Source organism: Strix uralensis, chromosome 10 (assembly GCF_047716275.1).
Source record: "Strix uralensis isolate ZFMK-TIS-50842 chromosome 10, bStrUra1, whole genome shotgun sequence".
NCBI classification, from domain to species: Eukaryota; Metazoa; Chordata; class Aves; order Strigiformes; family Strigidae; genus Strix; species Strix uralensis.
Window position 1 is genome coordinate 7,483,220 of NC_133981.1, and position 21,228 is coordinate 7,504,447.

The following is a 21,228-nucleotide window of genomic DNA, read 5'->3' on the forward strand; positions in this document are numbered from 1 at the left end:
AGAGGTCTAGGGCTGTAGGGGTTTTTCTTTATGTCAAGAGTTGAGTAGTTCTTATGTGTGCATTTGCCAGGTGGCCCTCGGAGCAACTACATGAAGAGTGCAGCAGCTCTTGGCCTGTTTAAAGAGTGCTTTCATGTGAGGGTACAGACCAACATGGGTTTCTTCATCTGCCCCTTTCCACGCATGCCAGACAGGCATGCTACCCCAAGCACAGCCCGCCTCTCGTGTGGCTGCACAGCTCCTGCCCCACACTCGCAGGCACGTGGCCACCTCAAAACGTGACCAGTAGTCGTGCCTGCTTGGACTTGCCTGTGCAGACATACCTGTGATAATCCCAGACAAGCAGTGGAGTAAACTGGCTTTAATTTGAAGGGCAAAAGGACTTCTTCCCCAGCTTCCTCTCATCTTCCAGTGAGGATCCTGGGCTGTAAATGGTAACGTATGGTCAAATGGGTCTCAGTGGGGCAAAGCCTGGAGCCACGTGTGCAGTGCAGTTTCTACGTGCTGTTAGACTGGATCTGACCACAAGCCCTCCTCACCCACAGTGGCTGGTAGTGGATGCTGAGGGATGAAGGTGAGAATGAGACTGACAGGTAGTGATCCTTCTCCAGTGTAATTTCTAGCCCTTTGAGGGACTCCAGAACCAGCAGCAATGCCTTTGCAACACTGACCATGGGCTAACATAAATTCCCTTAAATAAAATGTAAATGGAGCTGAACAGTCTCAGATAAAAAAGGCAGTGAAGAAAGGTTATGATAGGAAAAAATTATCTTTGGGGGGAATTGAAAACTTTCAATGGAGGTCTGATGAGTGTTTCACAGAGGGCTTCCTAAACTCATCCCTATATTTCCTGATGTATCTGGAAATCTCATCCAAAAGCAATGTGGTATTCTCCTTGGCTGGGGCTGTTTTCCTTTTCACCACCTTTAGCTGCCACCAAAATGATGGGCAGCGTGTAGACACAGGTAACCAGAGGAAGGTAGGTTCTCTGTTCCCATGGTCCTTGTTAAGGAGAGGGGAAAAATACAGCTTCTTTACCTAGGTGAAGTAAAGGCTAAAAGGGATATGATTGCTCTCAGTAAAACCATCGGGGCATAACACCAGGGAAGGGAAGAAAGCCTCTGAGCTGTATAACACTATCAGCACAAAACCATTATAAAATAGAAGTGGATAAACTTGAGTTAGACAGTAAGTGATTAACAAGAAGTAGGAGGCTCTGGGACAATGTCTTCATGGGAGGACCAGGGAATAAATGCTTATGGCAGTTTGGGAGTTTACGAACCAGATCTCATTATATTTATACAGTGTTCTTGAACTGTCTTTCAGCTCCTCTTAATGCTGTAAGTTCAATTCACAATCTGGGGGTGCCCCAGCAAGCTGCTGAGGTTGGAGAGGAGATAGCGTGTCTCTGCTGTGCGTGCCACAGGTGTCCAGACGTAGGGGGAGCTTGAAGCCTGTAGCGTAAGGGCCCCCTATTAGTTTTATCACTTAACAGCTGTAAAAGTAGATGAAGGAAAGTATGAATTCAGGAGTATATCTGTAGGTACATAAATAGCTTAAAATAATATTTTTTTCTCTACTGTTCCAGTAGTGTTCTCCTACTCACAGTTTGAATCTCTGAAGAGGCAATGGACTCTCAAATAGATGCAGATTACACTATACTATTCCAAAGGTGTTTTTATTTCCTTTTTTTTTTTTTTCCAAGACAAGCAAAGGTCCCTCTCTCCCCAGTTAGCTGACTACTACCTCTGACATCCAGCAAAATGTGTCCAGCTTATATCTGGGCCTGCTACTTCCCGTTAGTTCTGATGATGCCCTTCCTATCAGCTTCACTTGCTTCTGAGTTTGGAATATATAAAGACAATAAACCACCTTTTATCCACAAAGATGCAGGTGCACCTACCTGGCACCCTTTGCTGTGGGACCTACTCCTTTCCTCTCTGGTTTAATATCTTGACCTTGAGAGGAGACTTTTGGATTAACTCCTGAGAGGCATGTAGATTATAATTTTTTTCTTTTTACCCTTATTTTAATGGCCAGGGAAAATGGGAAGAATGCAAATGAGTGAATGCCTTCTTTGATCTGTGTTGTTCTTGAGCATAATCTGCTAACCTGGTATGTGCCAGGCACAAGAGGAGTTGCTGCCCCTAAGTAGGGAGAAACTTCAGTCACTTTGCAAGCACTTGCTCGCAGTTTGCTTGTTGGCTTGGGGGAAGCAAGCAGCCAGGAAAGCCTTGTCCCTCTGCAGAAGAGGGGAGCTGGACGGACTGTGGGGCTGATCGCCTGCTGCTCATGTAATGGGAATTATTCTTTTAAGCAGGGATAACCTGAAATCATAAAGTTTTCTACCCACATCTGAAAAATATGCAAGTGGTTACTCTGAAAATTGTAAAACTGTGGCACTGACTTCTCTCTGGAGGGGCGAACTGAGCAACGGTGATGGGGCAACCTACAGAAGCCATCTCCTGAGGTGAGACACTGAGCTACCGGCTGGATGTGGAAGAGAATATGGAGGCATTATCTTCAGTTCTGAATGAGGTCCATCCCTGAACACGGAAGGCATGGGAGTATTTTGAAGGTATGTACTTAAAATACAGGTAGAAGGGCTGGTCAGTGTTATCGGAGAGGGAAGCGTGGTTTTGGTTGTGTTAAACTGAACAATAAAACTGTTAGTAACCAGCAAAAGATCAAGCGTTCAAGAGTGGGTGATCCTCTTTACCTCTAAATTATTTTACTACACTTTAAAATCATGCCTGGTTATGCTATATGCATGTTCTGTAAAATATACATATCCTTTGCTCTCCAGGATACCGGGAAGTGGTTTTTGCTCTGAAATCTGGATGGACCATGTCTCCTTCAGTCCCTTCAGACCTGGGCTATGTACCCCCTGATGGTGGATGGGGATGGGCAGTGGTGTTCGGAGCCTCCATCTCAGTTGGGTTTGCATATACCTTTCCTAAGGCTTTCACAATCTACTTTAAAGAGCTCCAGGCTGTTTACAGCATTTCCTATAGCCAGATTGCCTGGATAACATCCATCATGTGTGCTACCACCTACGGAGGAGGTAAGTGAAGCAAGACCATATCTTTGTTTGGAAAAGAGGAGGTCTGATCTCTACCCCAAAAAGGGAGGGGAGAATATATTTCTTTAAGAAAGTTATTGGAAAGCTCTGACTGCAAGTTTGGCTTTGTTTTCTGATGATGTACATTGGCAAAACAGAGAAAACCAGTGCTGCTGAGTGTTTTATTGGCAACATATAGGATGTCACCAGTTCTTGAAATGAAATAATTTTTGATGAAATAATTTTATCAGAAGTCTAGCTATGTGTGGAATTATTTGAGTCTTGAACAGTTATTTCAGCATATTTAGTATTGCATCTTTCGTTCTGTTCATATCTTGGCTTTCTTCTTGAAACAAAAAATGTATTTCTTGCACTCATGATTGTAGAGAAGATGCTGGAAACTCAAAACCTGAAGTTTTGATGATGAACAGGCATGGCATACATGCATGTAAATCTTGAGGTAGTATGTAAATACGTTTTTAAATAGTCCCTAATTCTGTTGCTAAAATCTTGCTGCAAGTCATTTATTAAGGGATGTTGTTTTGGATTTCTCTCTGCAGAACCTGTCTGAAAGGACAAATGTGTCCACTGGTTACTTCAAGTTAAAACATTGAGTACTTGCACCACAATAGCTGCAAAAGTTGCCACTGTGCAAAGGTTGTGGGAAGGTATTGCTTGTCCTCATAATGAAATCACCAAGTGGGTTTTCTCAGGGGGATGTTTGCCTCGGATACTGATGCAAGGTATCAGTCTGCCACTTTGATCTGAGCCGCTGGTGTGTACCTTGCTGTTAATGGTTAGTAGAGGACCATCTTGCTTTTAGGTTGCTGATGCCTGCAAGGTGCAGCTGCTGGAGGTTATTGCTGGGCTCTTAGCAGACTCTTGGTTCTTCTTAGCCTGTTTTGCAACAGTGAAACATAAAAGGATTAACACTTAAGAACATAAGAATAGCCACACTGACACACATCTACCTCAGCTTGTATTCTTTCTCAAACAAGATCAGTGACACAGACTTTGGGAAAGACAAACAAGTTCTAGATGGAAGGATCTTTTCAGTACACCCTCACCTTCAGGATGGGTGCATTTTGGAGGTTTCCTGGGTCACACACTACAAATGTCAGGGTACAGTGTGTGCACAGAAGTTGTGCACACTCATCTCATGCACTTTAGGAACTGGTTTTACATGGCAATAAAAAAAAGAGCTGTTTTGGCATCTGATATGGGATGGATTAAGGTGAAAGAAAGCTTCTGTAAGGCTCACCTGGCACCTGGGGCAGTGATACACATCACTCTGTCAGTGCCCTGAGCAATGCCTGTGACTCTGGGCAACCCGTGTCTTCACTCTTTTGACAGCTCATGCCTAGTGTTATTGAGCACGCGATTCCCAAGACATCTGCGTGCCTTGGAAAGCTGGCACAGGAACAAGCAACTTCTTACTTACTGATTCAAATCCAGCCCTTGTCAAGGGAGACTGAAGGCTCCTACTGCCACTGAGCCACTGAGCTGGTCTCAGGCCATTCCCAGTGGGCAGGTACTGATGTCACTAACCCACCGGCGCTGCCTGGCATGCTCAGGGTTGAGGATGTACGTGACCAGAGAGGTGTGAGGGATGAGCTGCTTCCCTGATTGCAGAAACAGCCTTTTCAGGTGTGGCTGGAGTTGTTCAGCCGGGCAGCGAGGAGGCTTCACTGGGCTCTTTGGGCTACAGTCTCTGCTGCAGATGGACAGAAAGGTTCACTTCCAGGGTTATTAAATCAGCAGCTCTACTGAGCACCTATTTCCCGTTAAAACAATGAATGTGTATCCTCTGGCTGCTGTTTGGCTCTGGTGGTTTTATGTCAGGAGCTGAGAAGGGCTAACAGAGTCTGAGCAAGGGACTGAAGAGAGATTCAGGCTGTGGGGGCTGTTCAGGGCCCTCTGAAAATTGGATTTCTGAAACTGAGCATTAGACAGTCTCAGACTGGTTGAGATTTCTGGCTTTTCTTTTTCCACATTCCCTGAGCTAGGGCTGTCATCACCTGGACAAAGATACAGAGGAGAGCACAGCAAGGAAACTGCTGTCAGTGATCTTGATGGCAGAAGAAGATGTTAGAGTATAAAACTTGTGCTTTTCATCATTGATCTTCCCATCTTTAAATACAGACTTTCATGAAATCTTATTGCTGCAGAGCTATCATTGTAAACTACAGCCACGTGTGCACGCACCTGACTTTCCCGGATGCTGCATGTAACAACAGGAGGATGTCAGCATCAGCAGGAAAATATGAGATGCTGTGAAGCAAGATGACTTTTCCTTTTCAGCATTGCGTTTACCTTTACACAGATGTTGGGCTAATAACACTCTGCTGGCAGGGGGGGTCCTGTCCCACCTTTCCTGGCGTTTTCACAAACACCCGTGTTCATCACTGCAAGAGCACCTTTCCTCTCTGGGAGTCTGTCCTGTGGTGTGGTAGTTGTTGCTCTTTCCCTCACTCAGTTTTTAAGTCACTGTAGCATCTGGGTTTAAAAAAAAAAAAAAAAATCAAAAAAACAAATGAACTATGAAAGAAACAGATCTTGAAAAAAAGTCTTAGGAAGAATCCCTGTGTAATGGTTATAGACTCTTCTAGAATTAAGGAAGATCAATTATCTCCTCTGTTCTTGCAAATGATTAATAATTCTAAACGTTTCCCTGTCATGTTCTCATCTTTCAGTTGTTGTTTCTGATAAATGGTGTTGACATCTCCATAGATCTGAAAGCAGCAGCATGCTAATACTAATAGAAGAGGGAATGGCAATAATAACAGATTTAGGAGTTTCATCTTGGGGAATAAATATCTTTGAGTGCATAAGTAATTGAATACTCAGTTTGATCTTCCTTTCAGCATAAATCTAGAGCAACTCTGTAGCATCCAGTGAAGCTGCACGCTGTGTTTGAGGGAGGAGGAAAGCACCAGCAAAGCCTGCCCAGAGTGGTTGAGGGCATGCAGAGGATCCCTTCAGAGTCAATTATATCTTTAAACCCCAACTTCAGTTTTACAATATTCAGAAATGCTACAGCTAACTGTACACAGAGTAGTCATTTAGGACAGCATGTGTTTCTTTGCACTAGAGTAATTACAAGGAAAAAAGCTTCAACAAACACTGAATATTGTTTCTAAGTGGAACTTTGGCTGCACTGAAGTCAGCAGGCACCTTGCCATCACCTTTAGTGGAGCCAGGATTTCATCCTTCAGCTGCAAAGATTGATCTGCTGATGTGTAGCACTAGAAACATGGCAAATTTCAGCCCCAAGCATGGCATTTAGGAGAGGGGACTGAGAACTGAATGAAATTTTAGAAATTAATTCTGTGTCTGTAAACAGTTTCACAAAGGTCTCCAGGAATGTTAAGTGATGGAGTGGCCTATAAACACGACCTAGATAATAGGTGCATCTTTGAAGCCTGTCTTACGAGGAGTCATTTCTGGGGCACTTAGGGGGCTCTTGGGAAGGTCACTCTGTAAACCCAGGATTACAGCAAGCTTGAGCAAATACTACACTTGGACCAAAAGCCTCCTCTTTTTGATCTTGTGGGGTAACATGGACGTACAGTGTCAAAAGTTCAACAAGCTCCTAAAGAACAATCTGTGTAAGACCTTGAAAGTTAATACTAAAGCATTGTGCTTGATCTGCTGGACAACGGTCAGCCAGAAGGGCAAAGCAACACAGAAAATGCAGGCACAGGAGCCTGTCCCAGCTTACCTACAGTAATATTGTGTATTGCATCACCCTGTGTTAAGGGCACTGAGGGCTGTTCAGCCTCGGGTGATGTTATATGCAGCTATCCACACCGCGTGATGCATGAACTGATCTCTTCCCATGTTTGATTCTGGTTTTTGTTTCCTTATCACAATATTTAACTGAATTTGAAAGGTAATGAGGGAGCTTGCTGGGTTTTCTCTGCCTTATAAAGAGGAGCTGGTTATATGCAGAGTGGCTGCAGACTTGATCCTGCAGACCTGCTTCCCACCCGCTCTCTTGCAGTGTCTAGCAGCCTCACTGGTGATGAGAGCTGCAGGGTGTCAGCCGAGATTGGCTTCTGCTCCGTGCGTCCTTGTCCTTGAAGCAAATCAAAGGTGCTCAACGTATATGCAGCAAACAGCAGTACCTGCTCCCAGAATGCTACAGTCCTAGAGGCAGATTTCTTGGGGTAACTCACAACAAGAGAAGAAGTCCTCATGGAGTTATGATCACTTGTCACAATAGTTTTATTTGATGGGGGGGGAAAAAAAACAGCAAAGCCCCAGCTGCCTCTTTATGATAGCTTTAATTGGCTGTTCCTCTAATACCTTAAAACTAGGGCAAGGTGGGCTTAATTTTTTGGGAAAATACCTGCATTATATAATGGCTCAGAGTACTATGATCTGCAAACAGCAGTGTTCCAGAGACTACTCGCAAACCCCTGTGACGTTCCCCTGTCCCCAAGCCACTGACCCTCAATTCAGGCTCAGCCAACATTGTGCAGTTCCAGCTTTTTGCTGTTCTGAAGTTGGAATTCCTCTTCATGGTGGCCCTGTATTATCTCTCCTCTCTCAAACATCAGGAGGGTTTACTGAGATCTAAAGCTGTCCACCTTGTTGAAGCATTATTCAGGCAGCCCTGAGGCAGGTGATCCTCTTTCTGTCCTGTTGACAATTACTTGAGAGTTTATTTGTAGCAGGACAGCCTTGGAGCTGGGCTGGAGGAGACAGCAGTGATCTTCTGGATGCAGCTGTGGCACAACTGCTTAGGGCCATGCCTTGGAGGAGGGGCTGGTGGAGGGGCTGGATGTGTTTGGACCCTGCAGTCACAATTCATTGGATTAGTTTTGACAGTCTAAGCTGCAGATCTTTGCTAACCTGGTTCCTTTTCATTGAAATGAGTAAAGAAACTCTCACAAGAATATTTCCATCAGAACCCACAGGAGACTGTGGGCTCAGTGGTGAGCCCAAGCCCACATGCTTGGGCTGCAGTACATGGGGGGTACATCCACCACAGAGAAACTCTCTCTGTATTTTCAAGCTGTGACCTTGTGAATCTCAGCTAAATTAATTCAGGGTGAAAAATGTAGTAAAGTAGCATCCCAAGCAAATGGGTCTAAGATACCTAGCAGGCATCGCGTGGAATATGTGTTGGGATAACTCAAGGCAAGGGCAAATGCTGCCCTTGGAAACAACTCCAAGGATTTAAGTGGTTGCTGCCTTTCTAGTACATTATCATCATTTCACATCTTCCTAAGTGAAGGGATGCACAGGATCACATGAAAATAATTATTGTATGTAAAACTGGGATTATGCAGTGACTCTAAGTTGGCTGAAAGTGGCAGAAGATGCTCTGGGGTGGAGGAAGCTGCTGTCTCTGTCGCTGGTGTAACCAGGTATCCCTGGTGGGATCAGCTACTGTGACAGCATTGGGGATCTGTAGGGTTTTACCTGTGTGACAGTTTGTGTTTACCAGGACATCCTTGACGGGGCAGAAATGTAGGTCCTTTATTTTTTTTGTGTGTGTGCTTTGGCTTCAAAATAAGAACAAGCAGGCAAAGTAGGTAAGGCAAACTGGAATAAAATGGGCTATAGTACCGAGTTTTCTTTGACAACACTAAAGTGCCTTTATTCACTACATGTTTTCCTTGAGCAAAAACGTATGAACTCTTTATCCTGTGGTAAAACCTCACATCAAGGAAAACAAGGCTTGAGTCTGGGAGTGGAGAACCACAGGCTGGGAAGGCAGAGGCTTCCCTCTCCACACAGTGTTCTCCAGTAAAGAGTCCTCTTTACTTTCGGTACAAATGAAAGAGTGACCTGCTCTGCTCTGGCTAATGTGTAATTACACCTTCAACACAACCTTATGCCCCAGCTGTTTGTTTGCCCGTGTTTGTGTGCATGATCTGAAATGCCAGCAGGCTCTGCATTCAGTGGTGTTTGGAAAAAACCACAGTATTTGTCCTAATTTTCAAACATTCAAGGCTTGGCATAGCCAGACTTCTGCCATAAAAGTTAACAGCTAAATTCTCAATGCATGTTTGAGTACTTCAACTATGTTGTTGTTCCCTTTCTCTGCAGTCATTTTCCAAATATAACAGAGGAAGATCCTACTGGGATTAAAATGTAAATGAGATGAAGATGCAATAGCAAAGGAATAATTTGTTTTAATTCCCCAGTGAAAACATTCCAGTTATTAGATTTAGATTAAATTGTAGCCATCTTTTTACCAACACAAATGTTTTGGTTTGGGCTGCTGATTAAACTCCTGCAACAGGGGAAAAACAGAAGTGATGTCACTACTTAGTTTATTTTATCATCTCCAGGAAACCAGTACATCCAGCAGCGATGCTTCATGCACCTGGCTGGTTTGACGGTATGGATGCAGGGCTAGAGCCATTGAAGAGGTTTGCTGGCTCTGGAGAGAGTTATTTTATGTCATATGAATCCCTCTGCCTGCCTGGCCTCTGCACTATTAATACTGGGGTTTAGTGAAGAGCAAATCTGACATTTCATAGCTTTCTGTTTTTCCTCTCCTTGACCCCTTTGTAAACCATTAGTTGGTGGAAAGCAGAGCCATGAGGCTCTGCCAGCATCCCGGGTGTTCCAAGCAGTGCCACCACTGATGTCCCTTGGCTCTGCACAGTGTCACCCCACTGCCAGGTGAAAGGACACGTGGGGCTGGTGGCTCTGTCTGCAGCAGAGCATCTCACACAGCGACGAAGAGGCTGCGTGGAAATTAAAGGTCCCCCCAAAATAGCCATAGGGATGTCAAGGGGTGTGGATTGACCACGCCTGACCCACGTGCCCCATTTGGGGCGTGTGTGGGTGCTGTGTTGGTGGGGTGCTGCCCACATCCCTCTCTCTGCCCGGCACACTGGGAGCTGCCGGGCAGAGTTAGGTTCCCTTTAATTAAAACCTCAAGCATGAAAATATTAGTGGTAAATCCCTGAATGCTGGAAGTCTTGTGGCTAAATGCTGAGGAATGTATCAGCCTGGTCAGGCTCAGCATGAGGAGAGCGCGGGGGAATAAGGGTAATTCTGCGCTCGCCAGGCAGGGAGCTATTGGTCTGTCCCCAGGCTGCCGTTTTGTGATTGCATCTGGTTGGGGTCCAGAGCCAAGAATTTTGCTCAATTCAAACTTCTTCCCAAGTAGTAATCTATATTAGTATGGATTGATCCCTTGGAAAAAGTTAAGAATGTTATTAGGAACATAAATGTGTGGGCCTATTTTCAGAGAATTGGCATATCTCTCTCCTAAGACAGATTTCACTGAAGAAAGTAACAGTATGGCACCCTGGGCCACGGGGTCCAGCCCATTGGTTTTGCGGACAATTGCTGTTTATAATCTCATTCATTAATGCAGAAGCTCCATTTTGACTGTGGTTATGGATTGGATTTCACTGCTGATGCTTTTTATGAGCAAATGGAAAGTGGCAATGGAATAGTTTTGAGAAATGCAGGTATGCCATGGAAGTGAAAATCACAGATGCTTTAAAGAAGTGCAGTTACCTCTTTAGGAGCTCACTTACCCAATGCTGTTTTGATGCAGCAGAGCTAGGCATGTATTTTTTTTCTTTAATGTGGAAGCAATTTCTAAAGCCTTTAATTGGCTTTCAAAGACTCAATGAAGGAAAAACACTGTTGGGGTTATAGAGTTGTAGCTCCTACCTTTGGCTGCAATAAAATGCCTTGTGTAAAAGGCTTCGAACAAAATTCTTTCTAAATACCAAAGTGGTCCACTGAGAACAAATAGAAATGCTTTTCATTCTCAAGGGAGCCCAGGGTTTCCCCCTCCACCCCCCCTTTTTTTTTTTATTTTCAGAAAAAGAAAAAGGTTGTCAACACTAGTCACTATTTCCCAGTGACCTTATATTTTAAATATTGTTTATCCAACCTTGGACTTAAGTAAGTGAAGGACATTAGTTCATTTGATTTAAAAATCATAACTTAAAATATCTATGGGAACTGTCATGGAAAGCTATGGAAATGGGAGCTTTTGGGGAGAGAGGAAGAGTTTCATGTTCTGCCTTGCCCCCAGCCACTCTTCTCCCTTGCCTCTCTTCTTTCAACAGCTCTGGGAATACAATAGCAGTCATTTATTTACATGGAGGACTGTGATAGGGAAATGAGTCATTTGAAAAGGTATTTTGCAATTTTAATCAATTTTGTTGCTGCTTGCCAGCAAATTAAAAAACCTGCCCTCCAGGAAGCGTCTGCTGTCTGCTGATGAGTAAGTGGAGCCCAGCCCCGGGGGGAGCTTGTGCTCCCGAAATGAAGGGGGAGCACTCACGTAGGCAGCTGCTGTGAGATGAGCCCAAGTATCCCCAAATTGTTAGGAAAGTCCTTTTTGACCTAGTGAGCCCAGGCTTTCTACTGTCAGTCCCACCCTCTGCCCTCAGGCTGCCGTGCTTTGCTTGTGAACATCTCTTCAGAGCAGCAACGGGAGGGCAGAGACTAATCGTTTTCAGACATCTTCAGAAACCACTTGTTTGCCCCCAATAGCTCCTGCTGCAACTGGTTTCCTGCTCCAATTTTGTGTTTGCCACCAGTTTGTATGAACGTTTACCCAGAAGGTGTCACATCAGGGTTTGCTGCAGAGGACGTTCTTTAACATGACACCAAATTTAGTATTTCTGTGGAAGGAAACTCCCACCTTCCAGTTGAGATTGTGGCTGGAGTTGTACCTGCTGCTTCATCCCTCTGGTCCCATGGGTTTCCATCTGCCCTCCCCACCTTCTGCACTGCAGCTAAGGATGTGCCCAAGTTCGATCTCATGTGTGTTTATTTAGATTTGGTCCAATTTTTTATTTTTGGCAGAACACAGAAACCAGCTGCTGAAACAAATGTCATTCCCGTTTATTAGAAAAACTCCACTAATCCAAACCCTCATCCCTCTGTAGGAAAATAGAGGAAAACAGCCCTGTCCCCTGGGTCATCCCCTTGTTCAGCTGCAGACAGGGTTTTCATGCTGGAGAGACTTTAATTGTCTCCTGCGATGGCAGACTGCCCGCCACTGCACTCTGAGCCTTCGTGCAAGCCGGAGTGTACGTTGTACAAGCGATGCAGTAAAAGCAGGTATCCTTATGGCCCATAAAGTGGGTCTAGGCTGTACCAAAACAAAACTCTGCAGGTCATCACGCTGTGACCCTGCACCTGAGAGTAAAGGTCTTCTGGTCATTTTAAGTTTACTCAGTTTTGTAGGAAGAAATAAATAGTAGTAATAAAACATTTTACAGACGTGTTGGAAGGAGATCTTTAAAGCTCTAGGTTAACTGTGCCAGGAAAGTTACTGAGCAAGGCACTGATTTTTTTCCTCCTCTCCATTACTGCTTCATTGATATGTAGGAAAATGGGATTTACAGTAACACAGGGTCTGTTTTGGGAATGTTGGAGGGAGGGTGGAAATTGGGAGGAGGGGAGCTCCTTCTCGTTTCATCAGAGACTGACGGATTTGTACCTGAACCTAAAGTGGTATTGCTATTAAAACCACGTTGTTAATTCAAAATTAGAGAACAGGCCCAGAAGGGCATGAGACGGGACAGCGGCAAAGCCTTACTAAGCCGTTTGTGAGCGCAGGGATTTTCTCTTTCCTGGACTAGCTGGGAAGGGCTCCCAGCATCCCCATGCAGAGGGTGCGGGCAGGCAGGGATGTGGGTGGCATTTGGCTCAAAAAGAACAGGAGGAAAGAAAAACGTGAACAGCAGCGGTGTTTAAATGCAGATTTTAAAACCAGCTGATTTCCACACGCCTAACTAGTGTGACTTGTTTCTTCAAATACAGCTTTATAGGCGATTAGGAAAGAGTTGGTCTGAGCCTTAACATCCAGAGAAGCCAAGGGGGAATGGAAGCTCTGCTTAGGGGAGCTGGGAAGAAAGGCCCATCTTTGCAATGCAGGTAGTATAGTTGATTTGCAGCTGAAATATCTTTTACCAAAATGATTTATAAAATCTGCCCAGATCATACCCTAATCTTCACGGTTGCACATGGAGGGAAGAACGTGTCCCTCTTCCAGGAGGCTGGAGGCAGAGCAGGAGGCAACAGGGCGTTGACACCAACTGCCATCTCCATGTGAATTTTCCCAAAATTGGGGCTGAGAGGGCACATGGCTGAATTCCTCCAAGACCCACGGGGCTGTTACTTAAGCCAGGGGGAGGCAAGGTTGAGCAAGATGCACTCCGGTAGCAAAACTGCAACTTTCCAGCAAGAGCAAACACTGCTAAGGTTTCCCCGAAATGGATTTTAACGTAAAAACTAGAATATACAGCAAACTGGTGAACATAAATAGCGGGTGGACAACCGCACAAGTCCGCAGTGATGTTGTGGTTCGGGGAGAGGAGAGCAGCCTGCAACTTCGTAAGGAGAAAAGAGGTGCTGGTGGAAACAGAGAGGGAAAAGAAAAATGATTTCTATTTAAATAACTGAGGATAGTTTAATTAATGGGTGGCTGGGTGCTGCTGCTGCCTCCCGCAGCGCCTCGGCTTGGGGCGGGGTGGGGCGAGGAAAAACAGGGGGGGAAAGGGCAAAGCAGAAAGGCACGTCCAGCCCGGCGGAGGTTTGGTCTGTGCCCGGGTCTGCCGGGGCGGGCCGGTCCCGCGTGGGGCGGTGCGGGCGGCTCCCCCGCCCCGTCCCGCCGCCGCGGGGGGGGGTCAGTGGCCGCGCCGCGCTCCCGCAGGTGGGTGCTGCTGCGGGGGGGGTCCCACGCGTGTTCGGGGGAAGGGGTCCGGGGGGGGCGGTCGGGGGTGTGGGCACGCACGAGTGGGGCGCTGCACCGGGTGGGAGCCGTCGTTTCTATTCTTACCCACTTCCACGGGGCATTTCTGGCACCGTCCCGCTCGCCCCCAGCCCCAGGACAGACGCCAGGAGGAACTCTTACATATCGCTGATATTCTTTGCGTGAAATGGCAGCGCAGAATGGCAGGGGTGAGGTGCGACGTTAGGAATAAATGCCTAGATTGAAGCTGCGTTGGGGCGATGCTGTCGCTCGGGGTCTGGGGGTGCAACACCTGACTCTCGGCCTTTGCCCTTTGTGTTTCAGAGCTTCCCGAGGAGCGCTGGGCACCCGCTCCCCCAGCCCGGCCATGCCACCCCCCGCTACCACGGGGCGAGCCCCTGGCCCTCCGGACGGCGGCTGGGGTTGGGCGGTGGTCTTCGGCGCTTTCATCTCTATCGGCTTCGCGTACGCCTTCCCCAAAGGCTTAGCCATCTTCTTCAAAGAAATCCAGGATTTCTTTGGCACGTCCTATAGCGAGATCGCGTGGGTCTCCTCGATCATGCTGGCCACGACGTATGGTGCAGGTGAGTAAACCTGCACCAGCTGCCGCGGCGCGATGTGTTGTAAAAGCAGAAATAAGCCAGAAATCTCCGCTCCGGGCCAGCGTACAGGGAAAGCACCAGCGTCCTTCTGCACGGGCACTATCAACAGCTTTATCTTCTGATCGTGTTTCCAATGTTGTTTAGGGAAACAAGTTGTATGTGTAGCCTAAACAGACTAAAGGGCAGTTTTTTGGAGGTAAATCAGTGTTGGCTGGGATTTTCAAAGCCTTGCAAATTTGTCACTGGGTTCAGTGGGTACAGACATCTTTTGACCACTTTGGTTGCGTTTTGAGCCTGTGGGGGACTCCAGATGCCTTTGAAAATGTGGTCTGCAACCAGTTTGGTGCTGACATCCCCTTTATTTCCATCTGGGTGTGCAACACTTTTGCTGCTTTTCAAAATAGGGCTCACTTCACTAATACAGGCACGGTGTTATGTGGAAGCCTTTGTAAAGGGGTGTGGTGTCCTCTGTGCACCAGAGGCTGAGCTGCATGGTGTGTCCCTTCGCTGTATCCCCTTCCCCGGCCACGGGCTGCGTTGGGGGATTCCTCTGACACTACAAACAAAGCATGGCCTTGGCCCTGTCATGCAGCACCTCCGTTGCCCCAAAGGCGGGCAGCACCAGCCCTGCTCCTTGTGTCAGAGTGGTGAGGGGACAGGCAAGCTGGTTTTTTGAAGAGACACTGGCATCCTCCTGCCTTGCTTTGACACAAATCTGTAACTTTGCACCCAAGAAGCTGTGAAATACCACCATGGCATGATGCTGAGAGTAACAGTGGTGGTCCCCTACCCAGAAATCAGAAGATTACCTACAAAAGCTTTCCGTGGGCATCAGTGAAAAAGCCCTGAGAACAGGCTGGTGTGAAATAGCTGGGTCTGGGTTTCAGCCAAATGTAAGCGTGGAGTAGAGCAATAAACGAAGTAGCTGCTTGTTTATTGTGGCAGCTTATAATTGCAGCAATGAAATCACCAGAGTCAATCATTCTTATCAGTTGCAAAGCAGTGCATATAACTTTGTTCCTTTTTTATGATTTTGATATCACTTTCATGACTCAATGAAAAACTTGGGCTGCCTTTGATTCAATCTGCAATGGGAGGTAGACAGGAACCACGCTCTGTAATTGCAGGAAACTTCATCAATATTTATCCTGGCTATTAAAACAATTCTGAAAATATTCTTTGTTTTTAAAAAGGGTTTGTTTTTTTTTTTCCTTAACAGTGCACTGTAGTGGTTTTTAGAGGGCAGAGTTGGTAATGAAAGTAAAGATGCTTTGTAAAGGTTTGTAACGTGGAAGCGATGCTTGAGTCAGAGCCCATTGTAATCTACTCTGTTGTAACCTGCAAAGGCTTGGTCCCATGGAGGGTAGCTCTGCAAGGGCTGAGCCCCTGTTTGAGAGCCCACAAATGGAGCACTTTGAGGGCAAAACCCAAGCAGTAATTTAGAAACAGAAATACTACACTTAAGCAGTGCTGTTGCCCCTTGGCCTACCTGATGGGATTCTGAGCCCGAGCCCTGGGGAGCGCGGCGGCTTTGGGATAGATTTCCATTGGGGCTTGTTATTAAATGCAGAGAAAAGCACTTTTGCCTTAGCCCCAGCAAAATATAAATATAAATAAGCAGTCTGCGGTGAAAAGGAAACAGACAAGCTCTGTATAGGCTGAACGAGAGCAAGTGGGTTGTGGTGGGGAGGGAAACATTGTCGTGGGGAGGCAGGCGGATGACCGCTTGTCATTTAGATGCTACTTAAATGTTGTTTTAAAGGGATGGGGTCAATTATGTGGAATGTCTCTGTAGCAGGCAGGTGTAAAAAAATAAAAAGTAGGCAGCCCGTGCCTTTGGTGTGTTCATTTGCCTACAGATTAGTGTCCAGGAAGGTGCATGGTTTGGAAGTCAAAGAGAGATGGCTAATATTTGGTACCAGAAGTATGTGAAGGAGTGGAGACTGCTGTAAATTTTGTTGTCTGGTACTAAAATCAGAACATCACTTGTTGGGAAGGCTGTGATTGGGGTTTTAATATAGGTGAGTGTACTACATGTGTCCGATGGAGAGCAGAGACGGCTGCTCTTCCTGATGGCTGAGTGCCTAACACATTTCTCTCTGTCTTCCCAGCAGCTCAGGGCATCATAGAGTGTAAGCCTTCTGGGGAAATGCTGTTTCTTCCATTGCACTCAGTCTTGGGTAGATGTTAGCTGAGACTCAAGGCACCGTGGTGATTATGTCCCTTATGAGGACAGGCTGAGAGAGTTGGGGGTGTTCAGCCTGGAGAAGAGAAGGCTCTGGGGAGACCTTAGAGCAGCCTCCCAGTACTTAAAGGGGCTACAGGAAAGGGGGGAGGGACTCTTTATCAGGGGTGTAGGGATAGGACGAGGGGTAATGGTTTTAAACCGAAAGAGGGTACATTTAGATTAGATGTGAGGAAGAAATTCTTCCATGTGAGAGTGGTGAGGCCCTGGCACAGGTTTCCCAGAGAAGCTGTGGCTGCCCCCTCCCTGGAAGGGTTCAAGGCCAGGTTGGATGGGGCTTTGAACAACCTGGTCTAGTGGAAGGTGTCCCTGCCCATGGCGGGGGGGTTGGAACTAGGTGATCTTTAAGGTCCCTTCCAACCCAAACCATTCTATGATTCTATGATGATTTTATGATTTCAACCACCAATCATCCACAGTGAAGCAGTGGGAAACCCTGCTCTGCTGTGGGGTGGGGGGAGACCTTGATGGACCAGCCCCAGAAATCATGTCCCTTCTGCAGACTGCCATGTGCTGAAGTCATATTCCATTGCCTGTCCCGTAACGCTGCAATAAATGTGCCAAAGTAGTTACCTGTAGGCTGGGGGTTCCCTGGCTGCCTCTCTGGGTTGCTGCCAGCTCTGCTTTGTCTTCCAATAAAAACATGTCCCCTCACCCTCTGGTATGGAAGAGACGCTTTGCGCCTGACTATGACGAGCGAGGAACATACTCTGCAGATTAACCCTGCACCTGGCAGCGCCTGAAGTTGCTCACGGGGGTGTAGATGGGGGGCTTGAGCCTCTCGGGGTGCAGGTTATGGCCAACAAACTGGTGCTGGAGCAGGTGAAATGCTTCTCTGATCGCCTCTGCCTTCTCCCATCTGCAGACCTTCCAACCAACTTTCTTCTCTTTCTCTCCAAGCGTTCAAGCTTTAACTTTACCCTCCCTTATGCTATTATACGGTAATATGGGGGATGATACAGCTGTTAGACTTAATTGCAGGTGATTGTACTTTGTACCTTCCCACCTGCCTTGCAGTTGCTTAGAGTTATGTCCATTTAATAGTCCTCCCCTCCTCTGCTCTGCTCTTGAATAAGATTTATGGTTGTTTGATCATCCCTCTCTGCAGTGATCCAGGCTGAGACACTGAGTCGCTCAGTGACTGCAGACGGTGCCGTGGTGGGAGTTTGCAGAACATGGAGCAAATGAAACACACATGCCCAAGAGCATATTTAACACATCTAATTTGATTGACTGGGCATTTAATGCCAGAGCGGGTTTGACTTATGAACGACTTCAGTGATTTGGAAATTCTCATTAAAGAAACGGGGCGACGGTTCCTGTGAGCTGCCAAAGTCTTGCTCTGCTGTGGTGCCCGTTAGAGCTGTTAGGATGCCTGTGCAGCAAAGCTTGATTTACTTTGCTGAAAAAAATAGAAAGTAGCTTAACACTAGATTTTTGCTAATCTTTTCTGAAAAAAAAAGAAATTCCAAATGCCAAAGGAAGCTTTCAACAGTCCTGAGTAACTAGTAGAGTGACCAAACCAGGTAATTATTGCCATGGCTTGTCCATTCCTTCTCTTCCTTTCCCAAAGCAGTGGTGAGGCAGAACTGTCAGAGCCTGCGTGGAGGTGCAGGGGTAGGTGGGCTACAACCACGCAGGAACCACGGCGGGTGTACTGAGCATCTCCTGCGTGAAGTGTCAGACCCTGTGTCCTGTGGGGCTGGAGGGGCCAAGTGGTGCATTTGCTGGTGTCAGGTGTGGGCATCCCAGCCATGAAAGGAAAGCCCTAAACTTGCCTCACCTCCACCCCTTCCCCCTGCTCCAGCAGCAGTAAATGGCTGTGATTTGGAAGCTTTCCTCAAGAGTGCACAGGCTCCGCTGTTTGCTCAGTGGGCTGCAGGGAAAGGCTGTAAGTGTTGCTGTCCCCTCCCTGGTGTTCGGCCAGGTCTCTGGGCTGTGCCGTGGCTCTCGAAGCCAGAACTTGGGGCATCGAGGCTGGCATCTGAACACGGGGATGTCCCCCACGAGGACTGACCCCACTGGCCAGCTTGGCTCCCCCCGCCCCAAGCTTGGGGCAGCTGTGCCACCTGCCGCCTTGGCAGGGTGTGGGGTGTCTGATGCTCTCACTGACAACAGCTTTTGTTTGCAAACATCCTCAGCAGACAGTCCCTCATTTCCTTGGCATGCTCTTTGGTGTGCGGACTTGTTTTTAGGCTGTGCTGCTTACTGTGTAACAGAGCTTATGTTTGCATTTCTTAAATAATGCAAATGAAACATATTTTCTGAAAATACCTGCATGAACTAACCCAAATCTCCACTGGAGTAGCTCTGTTGACTTTGACAGCATGGATGCAGATTTACAGTGACCACCTGAGGCTTTGGCTTGTAGCACCGAAGCAGTTCCAGTTTTTCAGACTGAAACTGAAAATCAGCAGCCGAGACTGTTTTGCCCTTCACTTTTTGCTTAATTCCCCTAGGAAGCCGTTTTACACCAGCCGAGGCTCTGGCAGTATATATTGCAGAAGTTTTAATGTGTCTTATCCCCCAGTTTCTTAATCTGAACTAGGCTGCAGAAAACAATTCTGTCACTATAATACAAGTAGTAAAACAGATTAGTGTGCAGTAAAGTGGATAGCCTGGACTTTATGATAGGGTACTTGTAGTTCTCGCCGGTGTTCAGCAAGTCCATGTTTCCAGTTGTGGAGGGCAAACTGCGAGGTTTGTGAGTGAGTAGCTCAAGGAAACATTTCTTTTCTCTGACCTGCAGTGTGAAACCCTATCCATCTGATAAGGAAGGATTTCTGTTTTGCAATCTTTCTACTTTTTTTTTTTTTTTTAATCATAGACGAAGAGCTCATTCCTTACCCCAAATGAGAAAAGTATTACAGAGCAGAGTCTTTGACAGATGGAAAGAAAAGGAACCAGGATTTGTCCATAAGGGACCAGGGGAGATGCCATCATCCTTCCCTAAAGGTGTTTTCAGCTCCCTTAGCTCCCAGGTATCAGGCTCAGGGGATGATGAGGACATGCCAACACTGTCAAAATGTGGAGCATCGTAGGGCACCCGTTGTGCTGCTGCATGCCCTTGGCAGGCTTTCCTTTTGCAAACTGCCTCCTTGGACTTTGCTATACCAACACAAGACCAAGGTTTCCAAGGTCTTGCCTCATGTACAAGGATGAGTTTTGTTCAGGAAGACCATCTTAAATAACGTAATTGCAAAACCAAAAGCCTTTGGCCTTCACACCTCCTGACCCGGACTGTGCGCCCATGTTGTGTTCACAATACCAAACTGAGCTGCCCTTCTCCCATTTTTAAGGGTGACACATTTCAAGCTAGCCCACAGATGAGTGCCTGGGCATAACCATTACTCAAGGAAAGCAGGAGGCAGTTGAGCTCCCAGGAAAGAAAAGATAAGCAGTATTAATTTGCTAGTAATTTAGTTGCCCTATTCAGCATCAGGGGAAGCAGCCAAACATTCTAAAAATAAGAAATATTGATGCCACTAATTTAATAGCAGCAATGTTCTTGTACCTGTTACGGTTTCCTCTAAGGCTATAAGAGATGTAAGGATCATGGAAAGAAGTAATGTCTTTTATTATGGCCAACTGTTAGAGCTTGAACAATGAGCCGGCTTTCTAGTATGTGTGCCAGAACAGAGAGAATAATTTAGTACTTAGGACAGTATCTGCATTTTCAGTTTTTTTTATGGTGACTGTGTGGCCAAAATGCTCCCTTCATCATTGTAATGAAACAACAGAAGTCATCTGAGTGAAACTCAGAGACCAGATCCTGACACAGAGTCATTTCAGCTGATAGGTTTGAATAGTTGGGGCTAGAGCCGTAGACATCTGACCTTTCTTTTTTTCCTCATTTTGAAGAATTTCACTCTTTCCTTTGCAACTGCTGTGCATTTAAGCCTTGTGCATGTTTGTATACATGTAGATGTAAATATGTGCTGCTTCTGTTGCCCCTTAATACATAAAACGCTAAGTTGCATCAGGACCATACATTGTTTTTATTCACTATGTAGTGCAGTGGAGGCTTGGTCTCAGTCTCGCTATAGGCTGCTGTATGATTCCCCTCAAAATCTCCAGGGTGCTGTTCTTACACATCCAAATTTCTGTTAAAATTAGGGAATCACCTTGTGCCTATTTTGTAAAGATAGGAGCAGAGAGCCACCTTTTGCAAACACAAGAAAAATGAGAGCGTTTCTGAAGTAAAAGCCTTATCTTGAGCCAGCCAGTGTTTATTACTCTTGTTATTTATTATTTATTGTTTTGTAATTGGATGAAATGTCTAAAGATTTAGTTCTGAAGATGCTCCACAACTGAGTCTTTTTTCCAAAGAAACTTTCTCCCAGAGCTTGTAACTGCTTAATAGAGCATCTGCCAAAGCAGCAAGGAAGAGATTGGGAAGCTGAAAGTCAACCATTGACCTTGAACATTTAATCCAAAATTTTATAGCTGTATTTTATTACACTGCTAGCATGATAAATTGCAGTGACAGGTTTAGAAAGCACCTTACAACATGTGGTGGCGTGAAGCTATATTAATAATGAGTTTGATTCTGCAGTTTTTAACTTAATCAAAACTGCCAATGTTCTCTTCTGGTCTGGTCCAAACTTCATCAAAACCTTCTCTGCCT

The 21,228-nt window shown here is 46.1% G+C and overlaps 1 protein-coding gene across 2 annotated transcripts in view; it reads left to right on the forward strand.

Annotated features, from left to right (window-relative positions):
* LOC141947738 (monocarboxylate transporter 2-like) overlaps positions 1-21,228 on the forward strand; it is a 59,595-nt gene that overhangs the window by 2,554 nt on the left and 35,813 nt on the right. For both annotated transcript variants that reach the window (XM_074879173.1, XM_074879172.1), the window contains exons 2-3: positions 2,318-2,578; positions 2,807-3,064. In XM_074879173.1, the coding sequence (XP_074735274.1) occupies positions 2,848-3,064 (217 nt within the window). In that variant the 5' untranslated portion in view covers positions 2,318-2,578; positions 2,807-2,847. The remainder of the gene's footprint in view (positions 1-2,317; positions 2,579-2,806; positions 3,065-21,228) is intronic.